Source organism: Paramormyrops kingsleyae, chromosome 7, assembly GCF_048594095.1.
Source record: "Paramormyrops kingsleyae isolate MSU_618 chromosome 7, PKINGS_0.4, whole genome shotgun sequence".
NCBI classification, from domain to species: Eukaryota; Metazoa; Chordata; class Actinopteri; order Osteoglossiformes; family Mormyridae; genus Paramormyrops; species Paramormyrops kingsleyae.
In genome coordinates, this window is record NC_132803.1 from 7,845,956 (window position 1) to 7,860,955 (window position 15,000).

At 38.2% G+C, this 15,000-nt stretch overlaps 1 protein-coding gene across 11 annotated transcripts in view; it reads right to left on the reverse strand.

Annotated features, from left to right (window-relative positions):
• LOC111843783 (transcription factor 4) overlaps positions 1 to 15,000 on the reverse strand; it is a 141,630-nt gene that overhangs the window by 12,265 nt on the left and 114,365 nt on the right. For all 11 annotated transcript variants that reach the window (XM_023811639.2, XM_023811634.2, XM_023811640.2 and 8 more), the window contains 3 exons: positions 13,634 to 13,713; positions 13,345 to 13,548; positions 6,199 to 6,334 (listed from right to left, as the gene is read on the reverse strand). In XM_023811639.2, the coding sequence (XP_023667407.1) occupies positions 6,199 to 6,334; positions 13,345 to 13,548; positions 13,634 to 13,713 (420 nt within the window). The remainder of the gene's footprint in view (positions 1 to 6,198; positions 6,335 to 13,344; positions 13,549 to 13,633; positions 13,714 to 15,000) is intronic.

The following is a 15,000-nucleotide window of genomic DNA, read 5'->3' on the forward strand; positions in this document are numbered from 1 at the left end:
GGAAACATGCGACTTGGGAAGGGCAGGCGAACATCACACACACAGGGAAGGGCTGGAGTCGGAATCATGAAGCTTGGGGCGACAGTGTGAAGCAACTGCATTGCCCCCCCCTTTTGGCAGAAAAAAGTACAGCAATCTGTCTTATTAAGGTTTTTATCAACTACTAAGGCACTGGGCCTCAGACCTGAATGCACTGTTTTGATTTCTGATTTGACTGCCTGAGTTTATGCATTTGGTTTTCTTCTTTATTTTCGTGTTTGCTTTGTGTGGTATTAAACCTACTCCCATACCATGCCGTAAAAAAGATCCCAGCACAGCCCCCAAGTCACATGGTTCTGTTTAGTGTCCCAGGAAAAAAGGATTCTCACAGGCTACCATTAGCCGATGAAGCTGAAAGGACCTGATTTGGAAAATATGCTGTATTTAGGGCAAAGTCTGTTTGTGTGATTGTTGAAAGGGTGTTTCACATGGAACACGGCACGAAAAAATGACACGCACTTGCGAAACATTCAGATGCAAATTTGACAGATCTCAAACTTTCACACAAAACACGATGTGAAATGTTCTTAACTTATTGAAAAAAGTTTGCATACCAAAAGAAATTGTCTAGCGACAAACACTGGCAGCAGCGATGATGAGTTTTTCTTGTTTCATTTGAGCAAAGGTGAAAAGAAAAAAGGTAAAGAGAATAGATACATCCAATCCTAAAAAAGCTTATACTGTACAATGACTGTTTGAGACGGTACTTCAAGATAAGTAAAATATTTATTAAAAATATTGTGGCAACATCAAATATTATAGATTAAATAACTAAAGGAAGAGAGAAAACAGTTTACTGTTTATTTTTTTCTTAACTGAATTTATGTTGAATTTTGATTGCATACAGATAGGTCTAAAAATCAAGTTAAAAATATTGATAAATAATGTTAATTTCTAGTTTAATACAATAGAAAAGGCATATTATAAAACCTTACAATGCAGGAAAAAGACTACAGAAAAACAAGCAACCAGGACAGCTGCAAACATTTTAATATGCCCTTGTCATCAAATAAGACAGGCTAGTAGGGATGTGCAGATCGATACTGAAATATTGATTCTTTCAGTCTGAATGTTTTCATTTTGAGAATTGATCCTAATGTTACAATATCCGTTTTTGTTACATTGTAATTTAAATGTTTACATTATTGTAAGGAGCAGGAGTAGGGCTGCCCATAAGTGGGGAGACGGAGGAAATTGGCCAGATACTGTAGGAACAACCGATGTCCTGGAAAAATACAATGGTGGCTACCCATAGGTCTTTTAAACATGCTATTTCCGATAACCAACAGAATGCTATAATATAAAAATATCATTAACTGTCATTTAAATTCTACATATTTGCCTTAAACAACATAGTTTCTTGATGTAAATGTAACAATATTCTGAAAAATTGATTTAACTTCTTTTTGCACCATATTTAGATTATTAAAAAGCTAATTCCTATTCCTAATAAGTTCGTACACTTCCAGCTAAGAACTGTGTACTGTATAGTACTCAATGTCTTCTTGTGTGCGTCAGCCTGTAAGTATTTATGACATATTTCTGACTCCTTGTCTATACAATATAAGTTTCCTATGATTTTCTTGGATCATGTGCTCTTTATATTTTTTCAAAGCACCATATATTTTTTTAAAATAAAATACCATGTGTATTACTGTCTGTGTCATATTGGTTAATGTTCGAGTATAGTATTGTGTGTGTGTATATATACACACACACACACACACACACACACACACACACACACACACAGTCATGTAATCATATCTTTTTGGGGACCGCACATTCATTTCTATGGGAAAAATGCTAATGCTAACTGTGACAACCTTTACCCCTACCCAGCCGCAACCATAACCATAAGTAACCTAACAAAATACAAGAGTTTTTGCATTTTTAGTTTTTTCATTGCAGTCACAGATTTTTATAACATAGAGTTTTCCCTTATGGGGACCAGGAAACCATAAGGATAGGTAAGGATAGGTAAACCCGTTCACAGACACAGACACACACACACACATATATATATATATATATATATATCCCAGTTTTTTTCTCTCAGTCTCCCAGTTATTTAAAGGGAGCCCTATTACCAGATGACAGTTTGGGATAGATAAAAGCCAGTATCAACCACCTCACATTACAATTTGTGTGATGTCATCCACCTGGTTCTTGTTACTCTTGACAACGTAATTTGTCTGGAAGAAATGTAGTTCATTTGAATCTACCTATAGCCCCTGCAGGCACCCAGTACACAATAGATGTTACTGTAAAACGGTGAGTGGGACAGGAATCCAGTCATTTAACCCAACCAGTGTAATAAAGGCCATGTTATTGTTCTCTTTGCAGCACATAATCAAACCGGTCTTGCTCTGCATGGTGAGCAACCGGGGAACCACGCATGTTTTACAGTACAAATGCATTTTTAAACACCATTTAACTGTTTAGAGTGTCCATAATGTGTATTTTAAGAGCATTGTGTTTATTTAGATATACATACCAGCAGTGTTGTGGAGTAGCTAACTACAATTAGAGACGCTACTAACTAAACTACTTTTTTCAGTAGCTTATTAGCAGCGCAGCTACTTTTAAAATGCTTTTCCAGTAACTAACAACTTTGTTATTACAAATAGCAATGCAGCATGGCAAAACGTGACATCGTTAAAAATTATTACAGGTCATTGTCAACTTACGACCAATGCGACTCACGACGGATCGACTTTACGACCGTTCTGAGGCCGCAAATATGTGGCCACGACTGGGGCTTAGCTACTTTTAATCAGATGTAGCTTGTGTCTTGAAAAACTCCCATCTAAAAGTATCTTCAACACTGCATACCACATTCTATGTAAAATTTCATTATTGGGTACAATAATACAATTCATTTCATTGCCATCATCAGTCCCTATTTGCTGTACGATTGTACATTTGAATTAAACTTGATTTAATTTAATACCTCATATAGCTTTAGCAAAACTTCAAGAATTTGGGAACATTTCTGATCAATCTATAGTTCAACCATAAACAAGAACGCAGTATAAAATATTAATTTATATTTTACGCACTATTCTGTAACTGAGCCCTAGCATTTTCATATTTACAACAAAAACACATATCATGAACTATTTAACAAAAACAACAGAAATCATAACAATATCATCGCTTTCTGGCCATTCCTCTATAGAACACTGTTTCAATTCATGTCTATTTTTAGAATGTCGTGCTTGAACAGCCAGCTGCATATCACGCAAGCATTTTAATAGGCCTAGGGTCAGGATTCAGACTGGGCCATTCAAAAATATGGTATTTCTTTTGTTTGAGTTATTCTGTTGTCAATTTACTACTCTGTTTTGGATCATTGTCATGTTGCATTACCCAACTTCTTTTAAGTTTTAGATCACAGACAGATGCCCTGACATTATGCTGCAGAATTTCCTGATAGAACGTGGAATTCACTCTTTCCTCCATGACTGCAAGTCATCTGGACTCAGTGGAGGTATATCAGTCCCATATTATACTACATCCTCCACCATGCTATGCAGTGTTGATATGCAGAGTCTTGTTTTCTTTAAAAATAATGCTGTGTACCAAACAAAAAGACCAAAATGAAATCTGTCCATAAACACTGTTCTAGTAGTAATGTGGATCATGCAGGTGGTCTTGAGAAGATTTAACTCAGAGTTGGAGAACACTGTTTGGTAACCTCCTGGAAAAAGCAACTATTGTTTGTTATTTTTCATATCCTATATTCATGAACAAGGACATTATGTAGCGCAGGTAATGGCCACATACTGTACCCTCGCCACAGCTCTCCCTCTGTTTCACATGCCATGCGCTTCTCTGCGGGATTCAGGAAGAACAGTTATGGTGCTGAATGTTTTCCATTTGGAATCTGCCTGACTGATGGAGGCTCAAGTTTTTAACTCTTTCCAGTCTTAAGAGCTTCAACGACACTTCCAATGAGGTACTCTGAAATCCATGGTCGCACTATATTGCACATGAACACACCTGAATTGATCTAAACACCTGAATCTTATCACCCTCATTTCAAGGTATACGGCAAGAAGGTTCCCCCATCAAGGTATACGGCAAGAAGGTTCCCCCATCAAGCACTTAAGTCAAAACGCACCCAAAAGGTTGCACACTTTTTACACACTTTTGAGTGAAGCGTATTCTCCCCTCTTCACAGTGGACATTCCACCGCACTTACGGTCAATTTAAGCAACCAAGCTGCATGTTTTTGGACAGTGAAAGGAATCCGGAAGAACCATCGAAAACTCACACACACACACGCAAACATTGAACATGCAAACTCCACACACACACACACACACCTTCAGTACTAGGTGTTGCACAATATGTGATGTTAATACAGACGAGGCATGCTATGCATGTTTATGATTCTCTCAGATAGCGCATGATCATTCTCGTCCTTGCTGTTGCACTCATACCGTATGGCGTAAAGTATATGTAAGAAATTAAACAAAAATAAGTGAGGATTAGAAAAGCGAACAAGAACTATTCACAAACATATATTCGCCTTCCGTTATATGGAAATATTTTGTATTCCACAGACATGATATTGAGTTATTTGTCGACCCTGCTTCGTGTTTATAGTGTTACAGTGAGTTGTGCTAACAAAGTTATTTGAGTCCACCGGTAGAAAATACGTTCTATTTGGCTATATAGTTAACTTTCAACTCAAATATATTGCAAAAACTTCAGATATCACAATGTAAACTTTTTTCCAATATTGTTCAGTCCTACTCAAAACACACAATGCATTCACAAAAAAAAAAAAAATATGGCAATTATGTACTGTATTACTTACGATGATGTGGCTACCCAGATAACAGGGACCGTTTCCAGAGCTAAAGTTACTTAAAGGTCTTATCAAAGCTGGCTGAGAGAATTCTTACTGTATCGTTAACAGAAGGTTATTTCTACGCTATACTGTATATATATTTTTTTACAAAGGTTCTGTCGATGTTAGCACAGTAACAATATTACCTGAACGTCTTTTCAACATAATTAATGTTAAAAAATATATTGTTCTATAACTATTATTTTATAAGTACAGTATGTGATTACTGCAAATGCACCATCGAGCCTGGAACCCATGACCCGCTGTTCTGCTATGACCTTTATTTTAGTGCTCTCTTATTATTCTTAGTTGTAGTAATGGGTAACATCCTGGGAACATCAGGAAAACTGGACATTTTCAACATTTCCATACTTTTACCGAACATTACTATTAATGTTCCTAGAAGAAAAAATTGCTAGCTGGGCAAGCAATGGGCCTAACCTTCATTTTTGCAGCAAATACTTTTTACGATTCCTGTATGTCAAAATAAATTATGACTAAAATAATTTATAATTGAGATGACAAAGACTCCGAGAGGCTAAATGACACAAATCAATGGCTGCTATCACATTACTGGGTGAGTCCATCAAACCTGAATGTCAGCTTCTAAGATGTAGTTGCCTTGCCGTTGTGCTGTTGTAAGTTCGGCTTTGCGATACTGATAAACAAGTGCATTTTCATTCACTTTTAATGTTTATTCTTTCCAGAGAACCAAGGTTTTTGCTCTTTATTCGGACCCACATCTGCAGCTATATTGCCGAGGAATCGAGAAAGCAAATTTCAATCCATGCTTTTTAAAAACTGCTTTTTAATCAAATAATTTTGACAGCTCTAGTCTCCCATCACCAATAACGCTTGTTCAGGCCTATGGGAATGATCACACCTCAAAACCAATGTGGCTTTTGGCGGAACACATGAGATTGAAAAACAGACCAAATCGGCTGCTACCATGGGACTCCTAAGTTAATATTTAAAAATCTGCGAGACTAACCATTCTGCTGCCAGTGTTTGTTGCTGGAAATTGCATGACTGTGTGATTAATTATACTCCCGTGTCTGCAATGGGTGTAGCTTAATTTGGCAATTCCTCTACTTATTAAGGGTGTCAATGAACTTTTAGCTATATAATATATTTACGACTAGAGTACGTAGGATTTGTCCACTGTAATGGAACATTTTATAGGTGGCAGGTGACAGAGGTGGACACCACATCAAAATGGTATGGATAATACCGAATACCTTTTCAGAGGAGGATTAAACGAATTAGAATAGGAAACGTTTGTCACGCACTTAACTTACCACGGTATGGATCTGGTGGTTGGCTCAGGTCTGGCGATGTTGCAGTCTGCACAGGAAGTTGGGGGACTTGAACTTGATTTGGTACAACTGGATGGCTGCCCCGAAGACCAGCCCCATCCTCGCGATGGGCACCAACCTACATATAATGGGAGAAGCATGTCAGAAAAGTTACCTTTACTGCAGTGCTGTTGTGCAAGTTATTAACTCCGGAAGCCTCCAAAACGGCCTGTATTTCCATATTAACAGTGTTGGTGAGGGCACCCTCCCCATCTGCTTCATAGCACAGGATACTTTCACATTTCCTAAATTTGACTAGTGACAAACGTGGTGAAGTTGCTCAGGCAGGTAAAAGACAAAATGATCTCCCAGGGAGCCTCGGTGGAGAGTACTGATTCACATCCATCTGTCTCCTATCATGTCTGCCAACAGAACTGACAATTATCTTAATGCCCATATGTTTAATTGTGGGCTTCCTAATTCCCCCAGCGCAAGCAGAAGCTCCAGAAGGAATTGCAACTTGGCACACAGTTTTTTTTTTTCATTTTAGGGATACAATTTAGGACCTGCCATTTTTCCTTTCTCCTTGCCTATAATTTTAGCTACGCCTTTGACAGCACAGCCTTCTGTGTCAGAGCTGCCTCCCGCTTGATGCAAATATCAGGAAATGTCGACAGGTTTCACAGGAAGAGGGGCTGTGCATTCCAAGCTGGCATTCGTTTACTTTTTTTCATCAGAGAGTAGCCCACCCGCCCCAATGCAAAATGGCCGTATTATTGCTATATGTTTAAATTTTCTATAAAACATGTACATACACACATTGAAATCCACACACATTTAAGATAACTACACACTATCTGAGACATTATGAGACCTTAAGAATTTACAGATACTTAGATCACATGTTCTAATATGGCTTGATTGTTAGGGACTTACATTGTGCTTCCAACATCTCTGAAAATCCCAAAAAGATGTCTAATATAGTACTTGTCAAAAGTCTGGACACACCTACCCACAGAAAGGTTTAACTGTACTATTCTCCACATTTTAGAAAAATTATAAAGACAACGGATCTATAAAATAACACACATGGAATTAAGCACTGATCAAAAAAAGTATTAAATAAAATAATGCTGACCCTACATTCTCCTCTATGGCAGTTTTATGAGGTGGTTTTTCCAGCTGTCCTGAAGGAGCCCCCACATATATGCTGAGCTATGACTGATCAGAGAGTGAAGGAAAAGCGGCCAAACTCCTTCAAAACCATCTCTACTGTGTTTAAGTCAAGTGGCCACATCATGCGATGCAACACTATCGCTCGCCTTTGTAGACAGCTTGGCGCAACCAAACTTTTGACTGGTACTGTAGACTTTACTAAAAATTATATGATTAAAAAAACCATCCAGTAAGTGGTGGTTCCATTGCCAAAAACACCTTGTTAACAGCTAACTTTGGCCACAAGTGCAAAAGTAATAGCTTTGTGAATTGTACACTTCTGATATATACAAAAGGCTGTTGCATTGGACATAAAGTAAAATTATAGGGATAAAAGTGAATTATAAATTAGGATTTCATGCTTTTATGGGTTTAGAAATTTCCTAGAAACCAAGATGGCTTACATATTGTTGATGACCATAGATGAAATATTTTTTATGAAACATTTAGTACTGGCCTGTTTTTTATTTTTATGTTTAACCAAATAACAAAATTAATATTTATTAACTAACCAACTTAAGAGTAATCAGAACGCAGATCAGGATAAGTGGTATAAAAATAGATGGGTAATAGTGCTTTTACACTTTGTGAAAACACTTGTCTTCTTAACGGAAAAGAGCCACAAAATGGTATATTTGCGGCCTCCACAGCTACAGGCTCTGCAGGTTAAGGTCCTGTGTACAGGGTCAGGAGGTCACTGGTTTAAGTCCCACGGTTCACGAGATGCTGAGCAGGGGCCTAAACCTCAGCCAGCCCATGGGGCAACTGAGCCTCTGCTCTCAACTGTACGTCACTTTGGATAAATGTAACTAATAAATATATGTAAATGTGTGCAGATCACTTTTTTTGAATTCATTTAAAATTATATTAATGTTACCATTGCAATTAGAACACAATCCCTAATTCCTCTGTGTTTTGTTATGTTATTTATAAATTATTAAAAATAAGGAATGCCTAATTCTAATCACTGCAGTATTAAATATAAATTACACACATTTTGTTCCAAAAATGAATAACCTTGCTTCAATTGTTTCAAAGGAAGCTAATATTTTATTTGCTGTATTTGAACAAGGATTTTTTTATATTATCCATGGTAGTCCTTCCGCTTTGGCAATGACAATTTAACTATTGAATAGAATAAATGACAACAGAAAGTTGTCACAGAAATAATCTCAATCTTGTATTCTGAGATAAATTGGTCATAATATTAGAGACCTTCTCAGTCACCTTGGCAATACACAAGCAATCCATCATCCATCATTCAATCGATCCATCCCAGGTGACATGTCATCATTCTTATTATTATTATTATTATTATTATTGCTAATACTGTTATTGTTCTGGCTCCAACGTGACACCAGATTTTTTTTGAATGAATTCACAATTTTGCGGCAAAATATACTGGTAAAACAGATGAGAAGTTTAATACAATAAATTCACTGAAATTTTTGTTTATGCTGATACTAAGTTTATAGAGTTTAGACATAAACCTACGTGTGCTCTCACATTTTACTTCAGATAAAACGCACAGACTTTTAACACAACTTGTGTCGTTTTTCTCCACTAGGTGGTGTTTGAAATCCATTTGTAAAGCAGCATTTCAGCATTCAACTGGAAACAATCAAGGTGGATTACAAAGCCCAGAACTGTGAAGCTGAAATCATGGCAGAAAGGGAAAGGTGTTATTTTGTGCTACAGCCACAAAGACACTAGATTTGTTTAATTATTATGGGTGCAGCAGTGAATGTGGTATAAGATTTTTTATGAACTGGTGGACATGAAGTGAATAATTATACTTGTATAACATTGCTATTAAAAATACCGAATACTCACACCTTTATAACGATGGTTTTTCTTAATGGATTTTAAATGAGAGGCAATGAAAGACTTCTACCTTATGTACTACTAGACTAACAACAACCAGCAGTGTGTATATATTCATGCATTCACCCAGACCCAGGTGAAAATTATATTCATTAAGTACAAACATTCATGTATTCCTTGATTTAGCAGATGCTTTTGTACAAAGTAATGTACAAGTGAGGAAAGCCAGAGGTTACAGAGTGGGCACCCAGCACCCCTGGAGCAGTTAAAGGTTCAGTTAGAGGTAGGGCCTTGGAGCAGTTAGAGGTAGGGCCTTGGAGCAGTTAGAGGTAGGGCCTTGGAGCAGTTAGAGGTAAGACCCTGGAGCAGTTAGAGGTAGGGCCTTGGAGCAGTTAGAGGTAGGGCCTTGGAGCAGTTAGAGGTAGGGCCTTGGAGCAGTTAGAGGTAAGACCCTGGAGCAGTTAGAGGTAGGGCCTTGGAGCAGTTAGAGGTAGGGCCTTGGAGCAGTTAGAGGTAGGGCCTTGGAGCAGTTAGAGGTAAGACCCTGGAGCAGTTAGAGGTAGGGCCTTGGAGCAGTTAGAGGTAGGGCCTTGGAGCAGTTAGAGGTAAGACCCTGGAGCAGTTAGAGGTAGGGCCTTGGAGCAGTTAGAGGTAGGGCCTTGGAGCAGTTAGAGGTAGGGCCTTGGAGCAGTTAGAGGTAAGACCCTGGAGCAGTTAGAGGTAGGGCCTTGGAGCAGTTAGAGGTAGGGCCTTGGAGCAGTTAGAGGTAAGACCCTGGAGCAGTTAGAGGTAGGGCCTTGGAGCAGTTAGAGGTAGGGCCTTGGAGCAGTTAGAGGTAGGGCCTTGGAGCAGTTAGAGGTAGGGCCCTGGAGCAAGGGCCGCTCACAAAATAAAAATCCATGAGCTTCTGGGCACAAGAACAGACCCCGAACCTACTAAGCTACAACAGCATACTATCCATGAAATACTTGCATATTAGATTTACTATGAGTAAAACATAATAGCAAAATTATTTTTTCAGTTTAAAAACAGCACACAAAATGGAGCAGCAGGCCTGGGGTTAATGAGTACTGTTCTGAGTATGAGAGCTGTACTGTAAACAGGCCAAAGTGGCATCAGCTGCCTCTCCTTTTCAAACTTTTAGTTAAACACCAAGCAATTCTCTCTGACCCACTTTGCTTTCTCACATTTCCCCTTCCAAATTCAGCTCTTCAGCACATCATGGGAACACCTGTTTTCCCAATGACCTCAGCTTCTCATTCCCCCTGTAACAAAGTAGCTTTCCAAACACAATCCAGCTGTTCCACACTGGGATTTCTTCTGGGGGATGGGGGTGGACCGTCATGCATACCCCTATGATTTCCACCAGGTGACCATGTCATGGATTTCAAGTCATGGAGTATTTCACATAATTAACCACTTTCCCTCTAGATTCCACTTTTTTGATGATAAAAACAAGTCTTACATTTTAGTGTTTGAGAATTTGTGACATTGTTAAACGTAGGACTCGTATACTGGAGATGGTCTCGGATGTTTGTACGCGTGATTCAAAACAGCTTACAATTCATGTCATCAGCTATAAATCAACACAGTGAAAATGGCAACAATGATAGAGCTCACATTTAGAAAATTAAAAACCTGCTTCTCTCATATATACTGAATTTAGACTCCTTGCCTTCTCTGAATGTGTGAAAAAATCTCTTAAACTCTGAGCTTAAAGAACAGTGTCATTGTTTCATATAAATTAATTTATGTATATGAAACTTTTGTCTTTGTTTCTTATTCGCTGCCATCTTGGCCAGAACTTCCTGGAAGAAGAGGCACCGTATCTCAATGGAACCTTCCTGGTAAAATTAAGGATAAATAAAAATAGAACTATTCCTTTTCAGGACTACGCTACATTACAGACACGAGGTAATGTGATAAAAATATAGCACCTTATGGGAAATTTCAGATGGTGAACATCAAGTAATCTTGACAAGGGAAAAAAGCCTTAGATTTAAAAATAGCCTGAAACAGCAGTTGGACTCACCTTCCTCTTATTCAGTTAATGAAAAAAAAGAATCAATGAGTCAGTATTCACAGTATTGCCTTCTAAAATGGCAGCCCTTTCTGGGTGTGTGTGGGGGGGAGGGGGAGCCAATCAGCAATGTGAATAACAGATGGCTGAATGTGAATTAGGTAATCACCAGAAGCCTGTGGGGTGCTACAGACTGCAGAATGCCCCAGGAAAATAACATGGTCATAAGGTTTTGCAGTCTTCAGTGTGCGAAACAAACAGATGTCAAATACTTTAGATGATTATTTATGGCAAAAAAAGTTGGGTGTCAATTCAAAGCATCAAATGTTATATGATTGTTCTTAGCAGAGGAAGGATTGTGAAGGATTACCACACAAATACAACATGAACTTCAAATTTAATCATCATTTTTGTATGCTTCAAAATGTGTGGGAGTGGACTGAATAAATTAAACTTCCATGGCTGGAAGCTTTGATATATCAAGCATAAAAACAGCCAAAACCTGGTGGCGTGCCACCACTTCTGGCATAATAAGTGACTTGGGCAGCTGTAATGAACAGACCTAACATCTGCTCTTCAAATGCACAGAAAGGAAGAGTCCTCAAAATAATTTCTTCAAAGAAATCAAAATTGAACTATGGAATCAAATATCTTATTCAAAGAATGAAGACTGGTGGAATATTGGGTCTTTTTTTTTGCAAATATAATCGGCAATTTTAAATAGAGAAAGCTTTTACTGAATCCACTGCTAACTGTATAGCATTTAAGGAAAGACCACACTATGTGACAACAAAAGTGGAATAGAATACCTCAATAATAATGTCAATTAAATATCAAAATGGAGTAAGTGTGGTATGTACAGTACAGGCCATACTTGTTCATATACAGAACCAAAACATACAATTAAATCAAACGTAAAAACTATAGGAAATCAGAAAAATCATTTAAAAAATAATAATAAGATATGAAGGCAACAGAAAAAATACCTGCACAGATTATGTTGGAAATCCGTATTCATCTGTATAGAGTAACTTATAGACCGTACCGCACAGAAGGTACACAGAGATCCTGCATTCATACATGTGCATACACAGAAGGCCTGGTCTCTTACTTGCCCGCCCACCCCAACCCCACCCCCCACTCTACTTTATTTTCCACAGCTGGCTAAGACTTTATATGACTTGTTTCAAGTTTAAAAAAAAAACAACCTTGAATATGGAAAAGATTACTAGAATCTTCCTTGATGTTTTGAGTTGTGGCCCCTCCTGCCCCACACTCCCAATTCCTCTCCTTTTCAAGTGTTTGGAATATATCAAGCGGTCAGAGGCAGCAGATGAAACTGATGACTAATGATATTTCCTGTTTTTAGCTTGTATTCACCTGTCCCTCGTCCCATAAGAAAAGCCTCTTTCTCTATAACCGTTTCTCCTGCTTTCTCAAATAGGACATAGATTGACACCTTCACTAGAAGGCAAACCTCCCTTTGCCCAACTTTGCCGGATTCATGTCCAATGCAACTGTAACATGTCACATATTTATAGTACCTATGATAAAAGCACGTGGTAATTGTCTGTCAAATCCAGACAGGAAACTGAGCACGAGCTCACAAGTCTGCTCATTACTCTATTCAAAGCACTGCTGCACAGGAAAAGCATTAACGAAGCACAAGTTAGTCCTATACAAACACATATTCCAAAATTTATCATGCTGCATTCTGTAAAATGATGTGTGTTTGTGAGGATTGGGTTTATATTACATTGTGGAGAGCAAATGTTCCCCACAATGCAACAAAAACCTGTTATTCTGACACTGTGGGGACCATTTTTCAGGTCCCCACAAAGATCTGCGAATGCAATCAAAAAAGTAAAAATGCCAGAAGTCTCATATTTTGTTTGGTTACTTATGGTTAAGGTTAGGGCTGGGTTGGGGTTAAGGTCGTCATGTTGGGATTAGAGGTTTCCACACAGAAATGAATGGAGAGTCCCCACAAAGATATAATTACAAACCTGTGTATTATTTGTTTTTGATTTTTCAGATTTTACTGCATTTATACGCTTTCTCTGACTGCACATCACTTGAGCTGTACTCACCATGATGGAGTGTCTGTTGGCTGACAGCATGCCTGTGCTGTATCCAGAGCTGAGGTTGCTCAAGGCCCCATTATGCGATGACCCTATCAAAGTGTGCATGTCACTATGGCTGCTGGACATGCCAGGGGAAGGCCCCACCGCATGGCTCCGCAGCACATGGATAGCGTCGTCCAGTCGTTCCAGACGGTCCTCAATGCGGCTTTGCTTAAGGAAAAAGGAAAGGGTGCTCAGGGAAGTCAGCTTCCCGCACGACTCCCCCGCAGGTATCAAGGCAGCATGACCAGCTTACCAACGAGTGCAATGGAGCCTCATAGTTTGGAGAAGAGGGCCCCTGTCCTCCATTTCTGGACCAGACTGATGTGCTTGTAGCTATAAGCCATGGAGAGAAAAAAGAGGAGTGAGACCATAATGGACTGGCATATACACATATGTGTGAGGACATATATATATGCACAAACACACACAGGCACACACTGTATACATAGATTAGATAGATAGATAGATAGATAGATAGATAGATAGATGATAGATAGATACTATGCATAAGTCTTCCTCCTCCAATACTAGTGGCTATGGCTTTGATTCACTGTTGATATCCTCTGACAGCAGAAATCTGTTGAATACGGCTTATAGAAGGATGTAATGAATCTGTTCTGTTCTGCCTGCAATTTTAGACCCCGTCACCCACAACACAACATCCATGTCTCTTTTTCTTTGGAATGTAATACTTGATTCACTTTTTTTTTTTTTTTGAAGGGCGTTAATCACAATTCATCTAGAATTTCCAGTGTCTTTTGCTGCAGTCCTTTCCTGGTTAAATTTGCTAAGGGATATGGATTGATGGATTGATTTCCGCTCCGATTTAGCACTACTCTTAAAACGTGGGGCGGCTGCTTCTGCTGACACGGCCTCATGGACAAGAAACGCACTTTTATTTCACTGAAATATGAATTATTGAGAACAGGATGGTTTTGCAGGCAAAGAGGAGTTTCATTATAAAGGCTACCGTAAAATACCCCCTTATTTGTTTAATTTGTAAAATAAAGTGTAACTACTGCCAAGAGTTCCCTTTAAATTAAGCTAGTAGAATTACATAGGCAGGAAAAGGAGCTGCATAAAGTTATTCATTCAATACCACTTTTCTTCCAATGTGACCTGCCTGTATGAATGGCATCAGATTCCTTAATTATGGATATTAGTCTCTTTTTTAAGTTGTTATTCTTACATATTTATATATACCAGGCACAACTAGCTATTATTGTTAAAGCTTATTGCCATACGCTAATTAGCAAATTATTGCCTCCATTATCTTTTGCGGGTCAAGTCAACAAGTTATCAATACTAATATCACTACATTACACATTTTCAGTAAATTAAGTGTAACATGTCAGTTCATTATTTTCAAATTAATCATTTGGGTTTATGCTGTCTAATAAACCCAATACAAGAATTAGTAGAAATTAGTCCTGCATTTCCCCGGATGTATTCATAATGATATATTATACTACTACGTAATGTTGTTGTGTACAATTACTTGATGAAGACCATTTATATTTAAGACTATTTGTCAATGCAAATGATATTTTACAAAGTGGAACTAATTTTTCCAATTTAAATCAAAGATAAGTTGCTCGGAAATCTATGAATATTGGCAAT